The 16,192-nt window shown below is 42.0% G+C and overlaps 1 protein-coding gene across 1 annotated transcript in view; it reads left to right on the forward strand.

Moving 5' to 3' along the window:
• The first annotated feature begins 8,218 nt into the window (after positions 1-8,218).
• LOC108712276 (RAS protein activator like-3-like) overlaps positions 8,219-16,192 on the forward strand; it is a 34,178-nt gene continuing 26,204 nt past the window's right edge. The window contains 2 exon segments of the mRNA XM_018254524.2: positions 8,219-9,224; positions 12,785-12,929. Of these exon segments, the coding sequence (XP_018110013.1) occupies positions 9,111-9,224; positions 12,785-12,929 (259 nt within the window). The 5' untranslated portion in view covers positions 8,219-9,110.

The raw sequence follows: 16,192 nt of genomic DNA on the forward strand, positions 1-16,192 counted from the left end.
AGAGTGGTCCTGATTTTCCTGTCTCTTGCTCTGTTCTGTTTTCCCTATGATTCCTGTGTGTGTCATACTTTGCCTACTCTTTGCACCCTGTGTTTGCCATACTCTGCCTGGTGGAACATAAGCCTGGTATTTGTTCTGGGGGGTTGTTAGCATTTGAAAATTATTATTAGGGGCCCCTAAGGTGTTTAATCATATGCTGGGGTACTGTATTATACACAAGGGAGGATGAGGCATTTGGATTTAAGGGTATGTCTTAATATGACTTAACTTTTTCCACATATGTGTGGCACCCTAGGCAAGAGCTTCAATCATCGCCCCCTGTCCTCAATTACCATTTACCTCCTTACCATGATGGTTTTTAAATAAAGAAAGCAAGAAAAAGTTTTCATTTATATTACTGCCCCCTGTACCTGTACCAGCAAGCCCAGCAGCCATCCATAATACAGCCCCCCCTGTACCTGTTCCAGTAGCCATCCATCATACTGCCCCCACATACCTGTACCAGCAAGCCCAGCAGCCATCCATAATACTGCCCCCCATACCTATACCAGTAGCCATCCATTATACTGCCCCCCATACCTGTACCAGCAAGCCCAGCAGCCATCTATCATACTGCCACCCCCATACCTGTACCAGCAGCCATCATATTGCCCCCAATCTTTACATGTGCCAGCAGAAGCCAAAAATAAATCTGATCACATCATATTTCCCCCAAGTATTTGTACCTGTGCCAGGGCCCAGCCCAGCAGCAACAGCAAACATATGGCCCCTGGCCCAAATCTGTACCTGGCTGTGCCAGTAGGAAGCTTCACACTTACACTGAACTGAAGACATTCTTTCTATTACTGTGAAACTGTGCAAGGCTGAGAGCAGCAAGCGTGAGCCACACCAAGCAGGTCACCAGCTCTCTGCCTCTCTCTGCCACCCAACCGCATCAGTAACGTCATTGACGCATATTCGCATGTCACGCTGCACTGCCGCACCGCACAGAAGGAGCTATTACTTGTTGTCAAGAGGAGAAGGTGAAGGATGGGGATTCCACCAGACTGAGTGACCATGATAACTGAAACAAATTATTAAATAAACGCTTGAAAAAATGAAAAAAAAAACCCCATTAAAAGTGCGCCCCTCAATGATGGTGTCCTAGACAGTCACCTACTCTGCCTACCCCTAGTTCCGGCCCTGATCCCTGCAGTGAGCACCAACCATCTGTTTTTTTGGTGTGCTATTAATGTGGACATGGTCTTGCGGTAACATGGGTGTGGTTTAAAGTGGGTGTGGTCTAAAACAGGGAGTGGCTAACATTGGCTTCCATTATCGGCCCTCCACCATGTAGATTAGAAAAATTCCGGCCCTCTGTACCATATAAATTGGACAGCACTGATCTACATCATACTAAAAGTTAACTCAAAGGTGAACAACCCCTTTAACTCCAAATATGCAGGTACAGTATGTGGCTTTATCAGTACCAACATCATTACTGCACTTTACTAAGCAAAGCGTACTAAAAGTAGGCTTGCTATCTGATTGGTTCTATCGCTCCTCTAACATTAAGCAATAGAACTGAATATGTTTTCTCTTGCTGGTCTTGTCAGCAAATGTGTGACGTTTTGGCACCAAATTTGAAATAAGGAAGCCAAAGATGCCGGTTCAATGCCTGATTACAGGATTTGTTTTCTGCATTCCTGGGTGTTCCTAAATTCTTGCTAACTTGATTCCTGGACTTTGACCTTGCCTGAAACTTGATTATTGCTCCTATTCTGCCTGCCAATTGAACTACCATCTGGATTATGACCACGATTATTCCTGATCACTATTGGTTACAGCAAACTTGGACATTGCCCTAGTGCTTCCTCCTTAGTCCGGACTTCTCCAATACTGGAGCCCTGACATTATAATCGGCCATGGACCCCACTGAAGAAGCTCCGCCTAATGTGGGAAGAGCTCTCCGGTATTTGGTGTCCCGCATGGAAACTTATGAAGCTCAGTAGGTCCGCATTGGACAAGTACTTGATACTCCCTATCTCGGATGCCTTCTGGGCCCCCTAGTTCCCCCGCGGCACCTCTACTCCCTCCTGTGGTCTCTCCAGCTGGTTAGCCCTGCATTCCTCAAATGCCTCGCTGTAGTGGGGATCCTCTTGCCTGCAGATATTTTGTTAACCAGTGCCTTATACAGTTCGAATTTCAACCCTGACAATATACTTCTGAGCGGGTGCAGGTGGGGTACGTAATGACCAGGCTGTAAGGCAAACCACTCGAGTGGGCAACCCCTCTGTGGGAAAAGAATTCCCCTGTGATCAATGATGTCAAGGCTTTCCTCCAGTCATTCCAAATTGTGTTTGACGCTCCTGGGCGAGTGGCTTGTGCCTCTTCCCGGCTTCTGCAAATCCGACAGGGGAATCCCAGTGCCAGTGAGTATGCTATTGACTTTAGAACCTTAATAGCAGAAACTAACTGGAACGATGAGGCTTATGGAGCTGTCTTCAACCAAGGGCTGTCTAGTCCATGATCTGGTCTCAAGGGATCTTCCTGAACAAGTAGAAGCTCTGATTGCTCTCATCAGCAAGCTGGATACACGGCTCAGGGAACATCAATCAAACAAGGAGTGCAGCAAGCGATTTCAGCCAACATTAGTGCCACGCTTCCAAAGACCCCTATTGCCTACTCCATCCCAGCAGCCTCCTGTCATTCCTCTGGAGGAACCTATACAGGTCGGAAGGGCAAGTCTCAGAGCAGGGGAGACACTCGGCTGGCCTGTGTCTGTACTATGGAGGCCAAGCTCATTTTGCTAATTCTTGCCCCTTGAAGCTGGGAGGTTCCTCTCACCAAGGTAAAACTGGGGTGTCACATGTGGGGGGCATCGCACCTGTACCCCAAGGGAATTCTCACCGATTTCTCCTGCCTTCTCCGGTCTTCTAATCAGATCTCCCATTGGAGTTCATACTGTCAAAATCATTGCCTGCCTGTCTCTCCCATCCACCGGGTATCCGTTTGCTCAATCTTTAACCAATCTTTAAAGTTTGCCGGCAGTCTACAGGGATTTTGCTGAAGTCTTCTGCAAAAGATCTGCTGAATTCCTACCCCCTCCTCATCCTTACGACTGCCCCATAGATCTTCTTCCCGGTACAATGCCACACAGAGGTGGTACTTATCCGTTATCCCCTGCCGAGACGTCTGCCATGAAAGACTATATTCAGGAGAATCTTCAGCAGGGATTCATTCATCCATCTACCTCTCCAGCTGGAGCTGGCTTTTTCTTTGTGGAAAAGAAGGTTGGAGGGTTGTGCCCCTGCATAGACTACCAGGGTCTTAATAAAATTATGATTAAGAACCGGTACCCCTTGCCCTACCTACGAGCAGACCTACGATATTGGGAATCGTGAACTCTTGGCAGTTAAGCTTGCTCTTGAGGAGTGGCATCATCTCTTGGAGGGTGCCCCTCATCCAGTCACTATTTACACTGACCATAAGAATTTGGAATTTATACAGACTCTTAAAAGACTGAATCCCCAGCAGTTGCGGTGGGCTCTTTTCTTGTCCCGCTTCAACTTTTTTCTGACCTATTGCCCTGGCTCCAAGAATGGGAAAAAGGACGCACTTTCCAGAAGTTTTGCCCCTGAAGATCGCCATATCGAGGTTTTGGATCCTGTTATTCCTCACGCCAAAGTCATTGCCTCCTTGTTCCCTCACTTCTCCAGTCAAATATTATCCGGTCAGTCCTCTGCTCCTCCAGATACACCCATTGGAATGGCTTTTGTGCCACCTGAACTCCACCTCCCCATTTTGCAACAGACTCATTGTTCCAAGCAGGCTGGACATCCTGGCACTGAAAAGACTTTAGAGCTATTAAATCAACTCGTCTGGTGGCCGACCATATGGAAGGATGTCAAAGACTTAGTTGTTGCCTGTACTATTTGTGCCACCTCCAAGCCAAGCCATTCCCATCCCAGTCATCTGTTACAACCTTTACCCATTCCCTCTCGTCCATGGACCCACTTAGTGATGGACTTTATCTTGGAGTTACCACCCTCTAAAGGAAATTTGGTTAGTTATTGACTACTTCAGTAACACTTTATTCCTCTTTGGAAACTTACCTCTGCGGTGGAGCTCTCCCAGCTATTTATTCAATTTATTTTTTGGCTACATGGTTTTCCTGCAGAGATTGTTTCAGACCAGGGTTCCCAATTTGTATCCAGATGTTGGCAATCATTGTGTAAAGCTATAGGTATTGCTCTTCAGTTCTCCTCAGCATACCATCCTCAATCCAATGGAGCAGCAGAGCAAGTAAATCAAGCCCTGGAACAGTTCCTGAGAAATCATGTTTCCCTGTACCAAGATGATTGGTCTGATCTCCTCCCTTGGGCAGAATTTGCACATACTGTAACAATGTGTGTCACACATCCACTGGGAGGTCACCCTTCCTGACTGTGTATGGAAAACATCCTCAAGTCTTTCCTCAAGATTTCCTCTTAGCGGAAGTTCATGCTGCTAACGATCAAGTGGCCCATATGTCTGCTATTTGGTCTTGAATAACAGGATACGACACACACCATCCTCAGGCTTTGCCTTTAAAACATTTTATTTCAGCGGAAATTCACACACAAGCTTTCAGGGGAAAACCCCTTCCTCAGGTGCATTACACACAAAGTGAGCCTCATGCTTTAAGTGCCCCTTACATCATGTGCCATTCACCAATTTCATTAAAAAGTCCTTATTCCATAGCCATACAGTCTTAGTTCATTTTAGGTGCATAATTCAATACCTGTAAAACATAAATAAATAATCTTAATTTAAAAACCAGTTAATACAGTTAGTACATCATACAAATTAATCCAATATCAGAGTCTTACATTATTCAGTTATAAAAAACATTGCAAACAAAATTTTCATTTAATCCCATCGGTATAAGAGAATATAGTCGTTTTATCCACACTGCCTCTTTTCTTAGTAACTGTTTCCGTATGTTACATCCTCTGACAGAACTTACTTGTCCATCTTAACTGCGACACTGTGTGTTTACCGTGAAAAAAATGTTTGGCTACTGATAATTCAGAGATTCTGTCTTTCTTTTCTTCCTGTTTATTTCTTTCTTCCAGCTCTGCTGTATAATTTCTTATTTTGCTTTTGTGTTCATTTAACCTTAATGGATGTACTTGTCTGCCCTATATATGTTAATCCACATGGGCATTTTAACATATAGATTACTTCCTTACTATTACATGTAAAGTGCCCATTAATCCTAATGGGAAAACCTTTTGTTGGGTGCGCTATTGTCTCCCCGCTTATGATTCCATTACAGTGTGCACAATCTCCACATCCAAATGTGTCATTTTTTTGGGGTGCCAATAATCCCATATTCCTATATTTTTTTACGACTTTTTTGGATACCGTTTCTCCTATTGTTCTCCCTGTTCTATATGAAAATAAAGGAGGATTTTTAAATAGTTTACCAATTTCTCTATCCGTTTGCAATATTTTCCAATTTTTTCAAATTATTCGTTTTACAAAAGGTAAAACCAGCCAAAAGTTGATACAAAAGGAATTTTAGTTAATTTTGGTTTATCTTGTTTCTTTTCTTTATTTAACAATTTCTTATGTACGCTATTTGATCTGCCACCAAGACCATCTTGGTAAAGAGTTCTTTGATCCATAAGAATTATGCTGACCATAGACGTAAATCTTCTCCCTAATATAAGGTGGAGGGCAAAATGTGGCTATCTATGAGGAACATTCATCTCAGGGTTCCTTCTCCCAAGTTGGGTCTACGATTTGTCGGTCCTTTTTCTATATCATTAATCCTGTGGCTGTCTGACTTCAACTTCCCCTGAGATGCAAATCCCCAATGTGTTCCATGTTTCCCTGATGAAGCCAGCAATCTCCAATCATCTCTCTTTGGATCAGTCTCCCCCTCATTCCATCACCGTGTATGATCAACAGGGGGTCTTTCTCCTGGGAGAAACATACAGATGTATGCCCCTCGGTTGGTGCGAGAGTTCTATAAACAATTTCCCCAGAAACCAGGACATAGTGGTCTGGTACTCCCCCCCCCGGGGGTACTGTCAGGAGCGTGATGCGGCGCTCCAGTCTGCTGCGACTGCTCTTCCAAGATGGTGGTGTCCATGGTCGCCACAAAGATTCTGATGCCGGCTCACCGACGTCAAGCAGACAAACGTGTGATGTCATGACACCACGTTTTGGCGCCAAATTTGAAATAATAGGACGCCAAAGACTCTGGTTCAATGCCCCATAATAAGATTTGTTTTTTGCATTCCTGGGTGTTCCTAAATTCTTGCTAACTTGATTCCTGGACTTTGACCTTGCCTGAACCTTGGTTATTGCTCCTATTCTGCCTGCCTATTGCACTACCGCCTGGATTCTGACTACGATTATTCCTGATCCCTCTTGGTTACCGTAAACTTGGACATTGCCCTAGTGCTTCCTCCTTGGTCCGGACTTGTCCGATACTGGAGATGCAAGGCCCCTGACAGACAGGCCTGTATCTGGGCTGCCTGTAAGCTCAGCAAGCAGGTCTTTCTAAGATGCATTCCCTTCTCAAAGATAGGTTCAGATTCTGACTTTATAAGCTTATGGAGGGTATCTGCTCCTTGCTTTTATTACTGATCCCCTGTATTTTTCACCATTAATTTACAAACTCAAAGGAAGGGTGCCCTACGTTCAAGTTTAAATAAATTGCTGCTGTTCTCTGCACTCCAATTCTAAGGATAGAGACCTGAGGCTGCAATGCATGCTTTCATTGGGGGCATGGGCCCCAGAATTGGGGTAGGCGACAGAAGAGGTACATGCCTGGCTTGCCCACCCAGCATTGTGCCTTAGGCATGTGCCTCTTCTGCCTACCCCTAGTTCCAGCCCTGTATGACATGCAGTAAGGACAAGGCTGTTGTGCACCCACAAACAATGTTAGTGCACACCAGCACAGCCAGACCCCAGGCAGGATTGCTATTTGCATGAGCACTAAGATGCACCCACTTGCACCCCTTATTCTTCTTGCACTTCTGCCTAGATTCAAAGTAAATCACCAATAAAATCTGATAAATAATATCATTTTTGTAAAATATTAACATATTTAAATTGTTGCTTGGGTTTAAAAATGTTTGAAAAGAATGTCTAAACAGTCTAAAGAGAAATACTAAGCAACGAAAACAAAACCAATAGTTCCTCTTTCAATAAATGACAATGTGTAGGGTTCTCCAAGATGTAAATTGATTGGCCAAGTCATTCTTATTACAATTTCAGTCATTTCTCTGTCGTCTCAGGAGGACACTGGGAACCGTGGGGGTTAAGCTCCAGGAGGCAGGACACTTGTAATTAATTCAGGGGGCGTGTCTGGAGGTCCAGCGTAACCCCACATACTGTTCTCAGTCAGTTTTTCAAGTGTCCTGCTCCCAGCAACTAGTCATCAGACAGCAGGGGCAGCTCCTAGAGAGCCAGAGAGACAGCTCCCTACACAGGACTTCACCGGGGGCACCCACATAGCCTGAAAAAGGCAAAATTGGACCCCTCAGACAGGCCTGCACCCCACTGGGAGCAGAGGGTCTTTCCAGTGAAGACGAACGAGGGAGGTCAGTGATAGACCATCATGATGCAAGCAGGATAGAGGGTTTACCTCACCTCCACTCCCCCGTCCCTTCCCCGCATTTGTTTTTTTTTTTAAAGCTGGCCATAGATGTGCAGATTTACCTTCATGTCGGACGAACGATTGCTCGGTGCCATCTCCCAACCTGCCACTAACCATTCCGATGACCCTGACAGCAATCGAACGAAAGTTATGTCCGACAAAAACTGGTGACAGTCTCCCACTGATATCATTGGCAGATCGGCAATACATGCAGAGATATTATTGGCAGCCGACAGAAATGTTCTAACCTGTCCGATAAACTGAACGACCGAAAACCATCTCACAAAAAATGTTGGGACACTCCACACAAGGCCAAAAATCTTACGAAACAGAGATTCGTAGGATCAAATCTTTGCGTCTATGGCCAACTTTAGGCCTGTTCGGGTCTCAACTGTTCTGCGTTCAGTCGTGTGAAACCCGAACAATAATCTGGCCAATATATGAAAACCAATTAAATACAAAAATACTCATCTTGACATGGCTTAGTTATTATCAGGTGCAGTTAATTTCTTATTACAGAAACAGAAATAAGCAAATAAATCAAAAATAAGAAATAGTTTTTCTAATTGAGCATTGCTGTATTTCAGAGCTTTCTGGATAACTGATTTCTGTATAATAGATCCCATACCTGTTTGTAGGGACCCTGAGATTTGGGTGTATTTTACTCAAGCAGTTTCCCCTTAGTATTTGAACACCTAGGTGGGGTCCTTTAGTATACACAGGCAGCTATGTTTCCCTTCCTGGGTCCACTGGGGTTACTCTAGGCAGGGTTTGTCCACTAGGTGGCACTGTTTACAGTATAAAGGGGCTTAGCCTCATGTGTTCAAGGTCTTTCTTGTGACCTTACCTCACTGTGCGGTACTACAGGTCCAGGTTTACCAGTGCTAAAGTGAGATAGTGTTAGTTAGTGACAGTAAGCTCTGGTTATAGTTGCTCTAGGAGCAATAGAAAGGCTCAGGGTATATAGTGAGCAGTTTCCACTCCAACGAGGAGAAGTAGTGGGGTTAGGTCCCCGTGGTGAGTACACCATTAGCTCAGGGATTCAGTGGGTGAGGACCAGTGAGGGTGCCAAGACCCAAGACCCCAAACTGACTATTCCTGGGCAGGAAGCTATACTCTCTGGGAGGATTTTGCCCCAGGAGGTGTTTATCCTAACTGTGCTATTTCACCTGCTAAAAAAGGGATACTATTACCATTACCATTGGAATCAAAGTGCCTGTGAATGCCTTCATTGCAACTGTTCACTGTGAATAAACAAGTTATTTTGCTGCAAGAATCATCTCTGTGATTGGATCCTTTGTGGCACTGAACTACACCAGGTACCGGGAGTTGCAAAGCACAAGTCAAGGGTCCTGGGCACAAGTCAAGCAGTTAGCCTGGTCACACACAGCAATACTACACAGCCAAAAGCACACTCAAGGGTGGGCTACATGTAGTTAAAGGATTGGTCTTATTTACCGGGCAGAATAGATAAATGGAGTGTTTCCAGCAGTGTGGGTTTCAAATGGACATCTTAGTTTGTCAAAAGGAGAAAGAGGAACTGGGAAGGTCACTGGTTTATGTCCTACAGAGCACTGGAAAGGCCAAGGTGAGTGTCGACAACAGGTAAAATAAATATATTTTTTTAACATATCTCTGTTTATTAGTTTTCATATTAAAATATACATGTTTCAACATTGAATAAAGTAAGCAAAATATCATAATTGTATTACAAACAATACGTTTTGTCAGTTTACACATCTGATCATTTGAGACAATGTTGATAATAAAATGTTGTATTTAACCTTTAACCTAAAAAAAAAAAAAAATTAAAAATAAATCATACAAGTAAAGCTTCATAACTTTTGTCGAACCGTAATCTCAAATAGTCTTGCTATTATATCCTGGTAGTAAGGTACCTGTTTTCCTAACTACGTCATTTTGACCACAATTATGTTATGGCTAGGAGGTGATGTTATCTAAGTTGTAGTGGGAAAGAAGGGGACTTTTTAAAATCTTCCATATAATCTTCCAAGGTTGCCATATAATGTTGTGGTTTTCTCTTTTGTTCTCAACTATCGCTGTTAGATTTCTTGAATATAGTTGAGTCTAAATATGAACTGAGGCACAGAGAGAGCTCTGAGAAATCCAATTAAGTGCTAAAACGCACCGTGCTGCTGACCATATTTGCAGCAATAAATAATTAGCTGATTTGTCAAAACCAGAGAATGGATAGTTCAATAAACTATGTTCTGGAGCTCGTAATATTCAGCTGTTAAATACCTCTGACGCTATTTGTACTATGGCATTCCAATAATTTTCTACAATCGGACCACCAAGAGTGTTTATAATCGCCAAACATCCTCCACATCCTCTAAAGCATTGTGGGGTTGAGGTAGGACAAATGGCATGTTTACGTTTCGGTGTAAAATACCATTGTGAAAGTACTTTATATGCCATTTCACGTATTGCAATATTAGGAGATATTTTATGTGTTGAGTGCAATGCTTTAGACCAGTGTTCTGGAGTTCATGTTAAGGTTAAATCTTTTTCCCATGCTTCCATAAAGGTAGTGTAAGAGATTGATGTAACCTCAATTAACATCGAATAGATTGTAGAAATATTTCCTTTAGTGACTATTGCATTTTTACAAAGGTGCTCAAACAGTGAGCCTGTAAGAGAGGGTTTTCGCTGCAATTGGGAAAAGTAGAAATGAGACAATTGGGAGTACCTCAAACATTCTCTGGAATGGATTGCTAATGTTTCTTGCAGAGTTATCCAAGATTTGAAACCCGTAATTGATAACAAATCATATAATTTAGTAAAATTATGAGAAGTCCACCATTGAAAATCCTTATGATTTAATCCTGGAGGAAAATCAGGATTTCCTACCAGTGCTTGCATATAACTGTTTACATCTTTGGAATTAAATTATTTTTTATTAACATACAAAGTCGTATATGAAATTTAACGATAGGGTTTGTAATATGTGTATTTCCGAACATTATTTATGGTTAACCACAATAGAGCAGAAACTTGTAAAGGGTATATAGAGGTGTTCTCAAAGTCTACCCATCGAAGTATACCTGGTGCATTGTGCCATTGAATTATCTGTGTGATTCTGGCCGACCAGTAATAGTGTTTCAAATTTGGGACTTTTAGACCGCCTTGTGACTGTGACCGATATAATATATTTTTATTGAGTCTATGATATTTATGTTTCCATATAAAACGCCAAATATGTCTCTGTAATTTAATCAGATCTCGAGTTTTCACTGCAATCGGTAAAGCTCTAAATAAGTACAATATTTTGGGGAGAACTATCATTCGTATAGCAGTGATGCGTCCATGTGTAAGGTGTACCAGTCTACCAAAAAACGTTGCAATTTATTATACATTGTAGGGAAATTTAATTTATAAAGAGTCTGATAAGTCTTTGTAACTTTAATTCCTAAGTAATCAACTGTAGTAGTGCACCAAATGGGAAATTCAGCTCTAAGAGTTTTAATTGGGATTTAGAAATGTTAATCGGTAAAGCCTAAGTTTTAGAAATATTTACCTTTAGACCTGAAATTTTAGCAAATTTATCAAGAAGGGAGAAAAGATTAGGGAGGCTCGTCAGGGGTTTAGTGAGTGTAAGACAAATATCGTCGGCATAAAGATTAAGTTTATGAGTCTGATTATGTTGAGTATATCCTGATATGTCAATGTTGTTCCGTATTAGGTGAGCTAATGGTTCAATGGCTAAAGAAAACAATAGGGGAGATAAGGGGCACCCCTGACAAGTCCCCCTATGAATCGGAACCTGCAAGGTTTGGTGCCCAAAGAATTTTATATATGCCAAAGGTTCTTGGTATAGAACTCTTAAAGCATCCAAAAAGGCTCCAGAAATGTTATACCGAGGGAGAATGTGAAATAAATAAGGCCAAGTAACACTGTCAAAGGCTTTATGTATATCTAGCATTAATACTAATAATTGTGTTTTTGAATTATTTGTGGCGGAAATTACATTAAGCAATTTACGAATGCTATCAGTTGTTTGTCATCCGTGCCAAAAACGCAGCTAAGATCCGCATGCCCTAACCGTGAGCAACATTCACATAAAAAAAAGCTCTCGGGAGCAACACGAGCATGCTAAATGTTCTTGCTGGTGCAAAAAAAGTGCTGCGATTGGCCAATTGGTAGCCTCTATGTGGATTGACAGCCTAAAAGATATGTTTTGCAGTACACCTGTTTTGTACTTGAAAAACGTGTTTCCAAGCCTGGAATTCAATAATAAGCACCTTCTTTGAGGCCACTGGGAGCATTATTAGATCCCCATCATTTAAATACACTGACATAGTTTCCTCTACACAGGACACATTGTCTCTTGAGTATTTGTGTTTATATTTTGGAACGCTACCTTATTGACTGCTCTGATGAGGAAAATCAGAGTAAACTGAAAGACGCTATGGGGCCCATTTTCTTACAACTTAATTTCTATTTCTTCCACAAATCTATAAAAATGTGTGTTTTTTTAAATTTTTAAATAAAAACTAAAAAAATGTACATTTATTAGGTGTAATAACTGTAAAAACCACAAATTTAAATCTCATGACATTCGTATTTTTCAAGTTTGTGAGTTTAGTCGTGGTTTCAAAAGCCTCTAAAAGCACTAAAATTCAACCTTTGATAAATTGGCCCCTATGTCAGAACATATTGGCGACATTGGGACTAGACTGCCCTGACAAGTTAGCTGCCAGGTCCTTTAGCAGGTATTTTGAAATCTTCAGATTATTGCACTAAACCCATCACAGATCAGGATATCTTTGGGACTTCTCCCATTGACTTCTACATGAACTCGGCAGGTCTGAGTTGGAGTACTTTTTTATTTGAACTTAATAAATTCAGTTTTTTTGTGGGTTTTTTTCCCATTAAAAATTCGGATTTTATAGTAAAAAAAAAATAGTTTTTTTTTTTTCCTGAGTTTTTGGAATTCGGACTTTAATAAATAACTCCCTGTGTGTTGTTAGACCAGCTTATTTCAAAGGCTGGGAAGTGGACTACATTATTACTGCCATGCCTACAGAGAGAGCCTTCCAGAGTTTATGGTCCTAGAAATAGAGTACAATGATCTGCTACAATCTTGCATTTATTAATTTTTGTGCAATTTTACCATTCCACCTGTAGGAGTTCCTGGTCGACCTCGGAGTAGCAGAGATAACTCAACATGATGGACATGATTCATTACTATTTCGAGAGAACATTATTGTCACTAAGGCCAGTGAGGAGTATATGAAGATGGTGGGGCAGACATATCTACAGGAAACACTTGGTGAGGAGTGAGAGAAAACCCTAAATTTATTCTAACTGAGGCTTACGTATGCTCAAGGTAGCGATAGCCTTTAACTCAAGGAGAGTATGCAAGAACAAGTTCTACTCGTACTTACTATATTTCCCTCCATGTATAAATAAGCCAAAACATCATTCAGGGCTTAAAAGCATTCAGGGCTTAAACCCATTCTCTGTCCTCTTTTTAAAAAGAAGTCAATAAAGGCTACAATTTTAAACTTTTTTTGAGTGTATACACAAAGTATACAAGTATACACTCAAGTATACACTCAAAAAAAGTTTAAAATTGTAGCCGCCTCGCCGGCTTACCTCAAGAAGCGCTAATTTGCGGTGGTCGGGTGGAAGCGCCCACGGCTAGGGATGTCGCGGACTGTTCGCCGGCGAACTTGTTCGCGCGAACATCGGCTGTTCGCGTCCGCCGCAAGTTCGCGAACGTCGCGCGACGTTCGCCATTTTGGGTTCGCCTTACCTGGCGCTTTTTTTTGACCTCTCACCCCAGACCAGCAGATACATGGCAGCCAATCAGGAAGCTCTCCCTCCTGGACCACCCCCACACCTCCTGGACCACTCCCCTTCCATATATAAACTGAAGCCCTGCAGCGTTTTTTCATTCTGCCTGTGTGTGCTTGGAAGAGCTAGTGTAGGGAGAGAGCTGCTAGTGATTTCACTGATTTGAGGGACAGTTGATAGTAAGTTTGCTGGCTAGTAATCTACTTGATACTGCTCTGTATTGAAGGGACAGAAGTCTGCAGGGATTTGAGGGACATTTTAGGGTAGCTTTGCTGGCTAGTAATCTACCTTCTACTGCAGTGCTCTGTATGTAGCTGCCTGCTGTGGGCACTGATCTCTTCTGATCTCATCTGCTGACTGCTGTAATAACCCAATAGTCCTTGTAAGGACTGCTTTTATTTTCTTTTTTGTTGTTTTACTTTGCTACTTTAACAGCCAAGTGCTATTAGTCTAGCAGTGTTGGGGAGTGGGACTGGTGTGCTACTGTGCTGCTCCTAGTAGTTCAGCAGCACCAACCCGAGAATATTTTTTTTTTTAATATACATATAATTTTTTTTTTATTTTACTTATCTTACTGTTCTTTAAGGTGTCCAGTGCTGTTTGCTGTTCTTCATAGTAGTGCACCAATAGTAGTGCACTTGCAGGCATTATTTGCCCAGTGGCCATCTAGCTGTGTGAGCTTGTTCACATTCTGTCTAAATATCAATAATAATACCGTCTCCAGAAACACCACCTGAGTGACGTTTTTCAAGCAGCAATAATATATTCCGTATCCACCACTGCTGTAGTGTATACGTTGACCTTGTAGGCATTATTTGCCCAGTGTGTTCTTCATTTTCAAACCACTGCCACTTAGCTGTGTGAGCTTGTTCACATTCTGTCTAAATATCAATAATAATACCGTCTCCAGAAACACCACCTGAGTGACGTTTTTCAAGCAGCAATAATATATTCCGTATCCACCACTGCTGTAGTGTATACGTTGACCTTGTAGGCATTATTTGCCCAGTGTGTTCTTCATTTTCAAACCACTGCCACTTAGCTGTGTGAGCTTGTTCACATTCTGTCTAAATATCAATAATAATACCGTCTCCAGAAACACCACCCGAGTGACGTTTTTCAGGCAGCAATAATATATTCCGTATCCACCACTGCTGTAGTGTATACGTTGACCTTGTAGGCATTATTTGCCCAGTGTGTTCTTCATTTTCAAACCACTGCCACTTAGCTGTGTGAGCTTGTTCACATTCTGTCTAAATATCAATAATAATACCGTCTCCAGAAACACCACCTGAGTGACGTTTTTCAAGCAGCAATAATATATTCCGTATCCACCACTGCTGTAGTGTATACGTTGACCTTGTAGGCATTATTTGCCCAGTGTGTTCTTCATTTTCAAACCACTGCCACTTAGCTGTGTGAGCTTGTTCACATTCTGTCTAAATATCAATAATAATACCGTCTCCAGAAACACCACCTGAGTGACGTTTTTCAAGCAGCAATAATATATTCCGTATCCACCACTGCTGTATTGTATACGTTGACCTTGTAGGCATTATTTGCCCAGTGTGTTCTTCATTTTCAAACCACTGCCATCTAGCTCTGTGAGCTTGTTCACATTCTGTCTAAATATCAATAATAATACCGTCTCTAGAAACACCACCCGAGTGACGTTTTTCAAGCAGCAATAATATATTCCGTATCCACCACTGCTGTAGTGTATACGTTGACCTTGTAGGCATTATTTGCCCAGTGTGTTCTTCATTTTCAAACCACTGCCACTTAGCTGTGTGAGCTTGTTCACATTCTGTCTAAATATCAATAATAATACCGTCTCCAGAAACACCACCTGAGTGACGTTTTTCAAGCAGCAATAATATATTCCGTATCCACCACTGCTGTAGTGTATATGTTGACCTTGTAGGCATTATTTGCCCAGTGTGTTCTTCATTTTCAAACCACTGCCACTTAGCTGTGTGAGCTTGTTCACATTCTGTCTAAATATCAATAATAATACCGTCTCCAGAAACACCACCCGAGTGACGTTTTTCAGGCAGCAATAATATATTCCGTATCCACCACTGCTGTAGTGTATACGTTGACCTTGTAGGCATTATTTGCCCAGTGTGTTCTTCATTTTCAAACCACTGCCACTTAGCTGTGTGAGCTTGTTCACATTCTGTCTAAATATCAATAATAATACCGTCTCCAGAAACACCACCTGAGTGACGTTTTTCAAGCAGCAATAATATATTCCGTATCCACCACTGCTGTAGTGTATACGTTGACCTTGTAGGCATTATTTGCCCAGTGTGTTCTTCATTTTCAAACCACTGCCATCTAGCTCTGTGAGCTTGTTCACATTCTGTCTAAATATCAATAATAATACCGTCTCTAGAAACACCACCCGAGTGACGTTTTTCAGGCAGCAATAATATATTCCGTATCCACCACTGCTGTAGTGTATACGTTGACCTTGTAGGCATTATTTGCCCAGTGTGTTCTTCATTTTCAAACCACTGCCACTTAGCTGTGTGAGCTTGTTCACATTCTGTCTAAATATCAATAATAATACCGTCTCCAGAAACACCACCTGAGTGACGTTTTTCAAGCAGCAATAATATATTCCGTATCCACCACTGCTGTATTGTATACGTTGACCTTGTAGGCATTATTTGCCCAGTGTGTTCTTCATTTTCAAACCACTGCCATCTAGCTCTGTGAGCTTGTTCACAT

This window comes from Xenopus laevis, chromosome 3S (assembly GCF_017654675.1).
Source record: "Xenopus laevis strain J_2021 chromosome 3S, Xenopus_laevis_v10.1, whole genome shotgun sequence".
Taxonomy (NCBI): Eukaryota; Metazoa; Chordata; class Amphibia; order Anura; family Pipidae; genus Xenopus; species Xenopus laevis.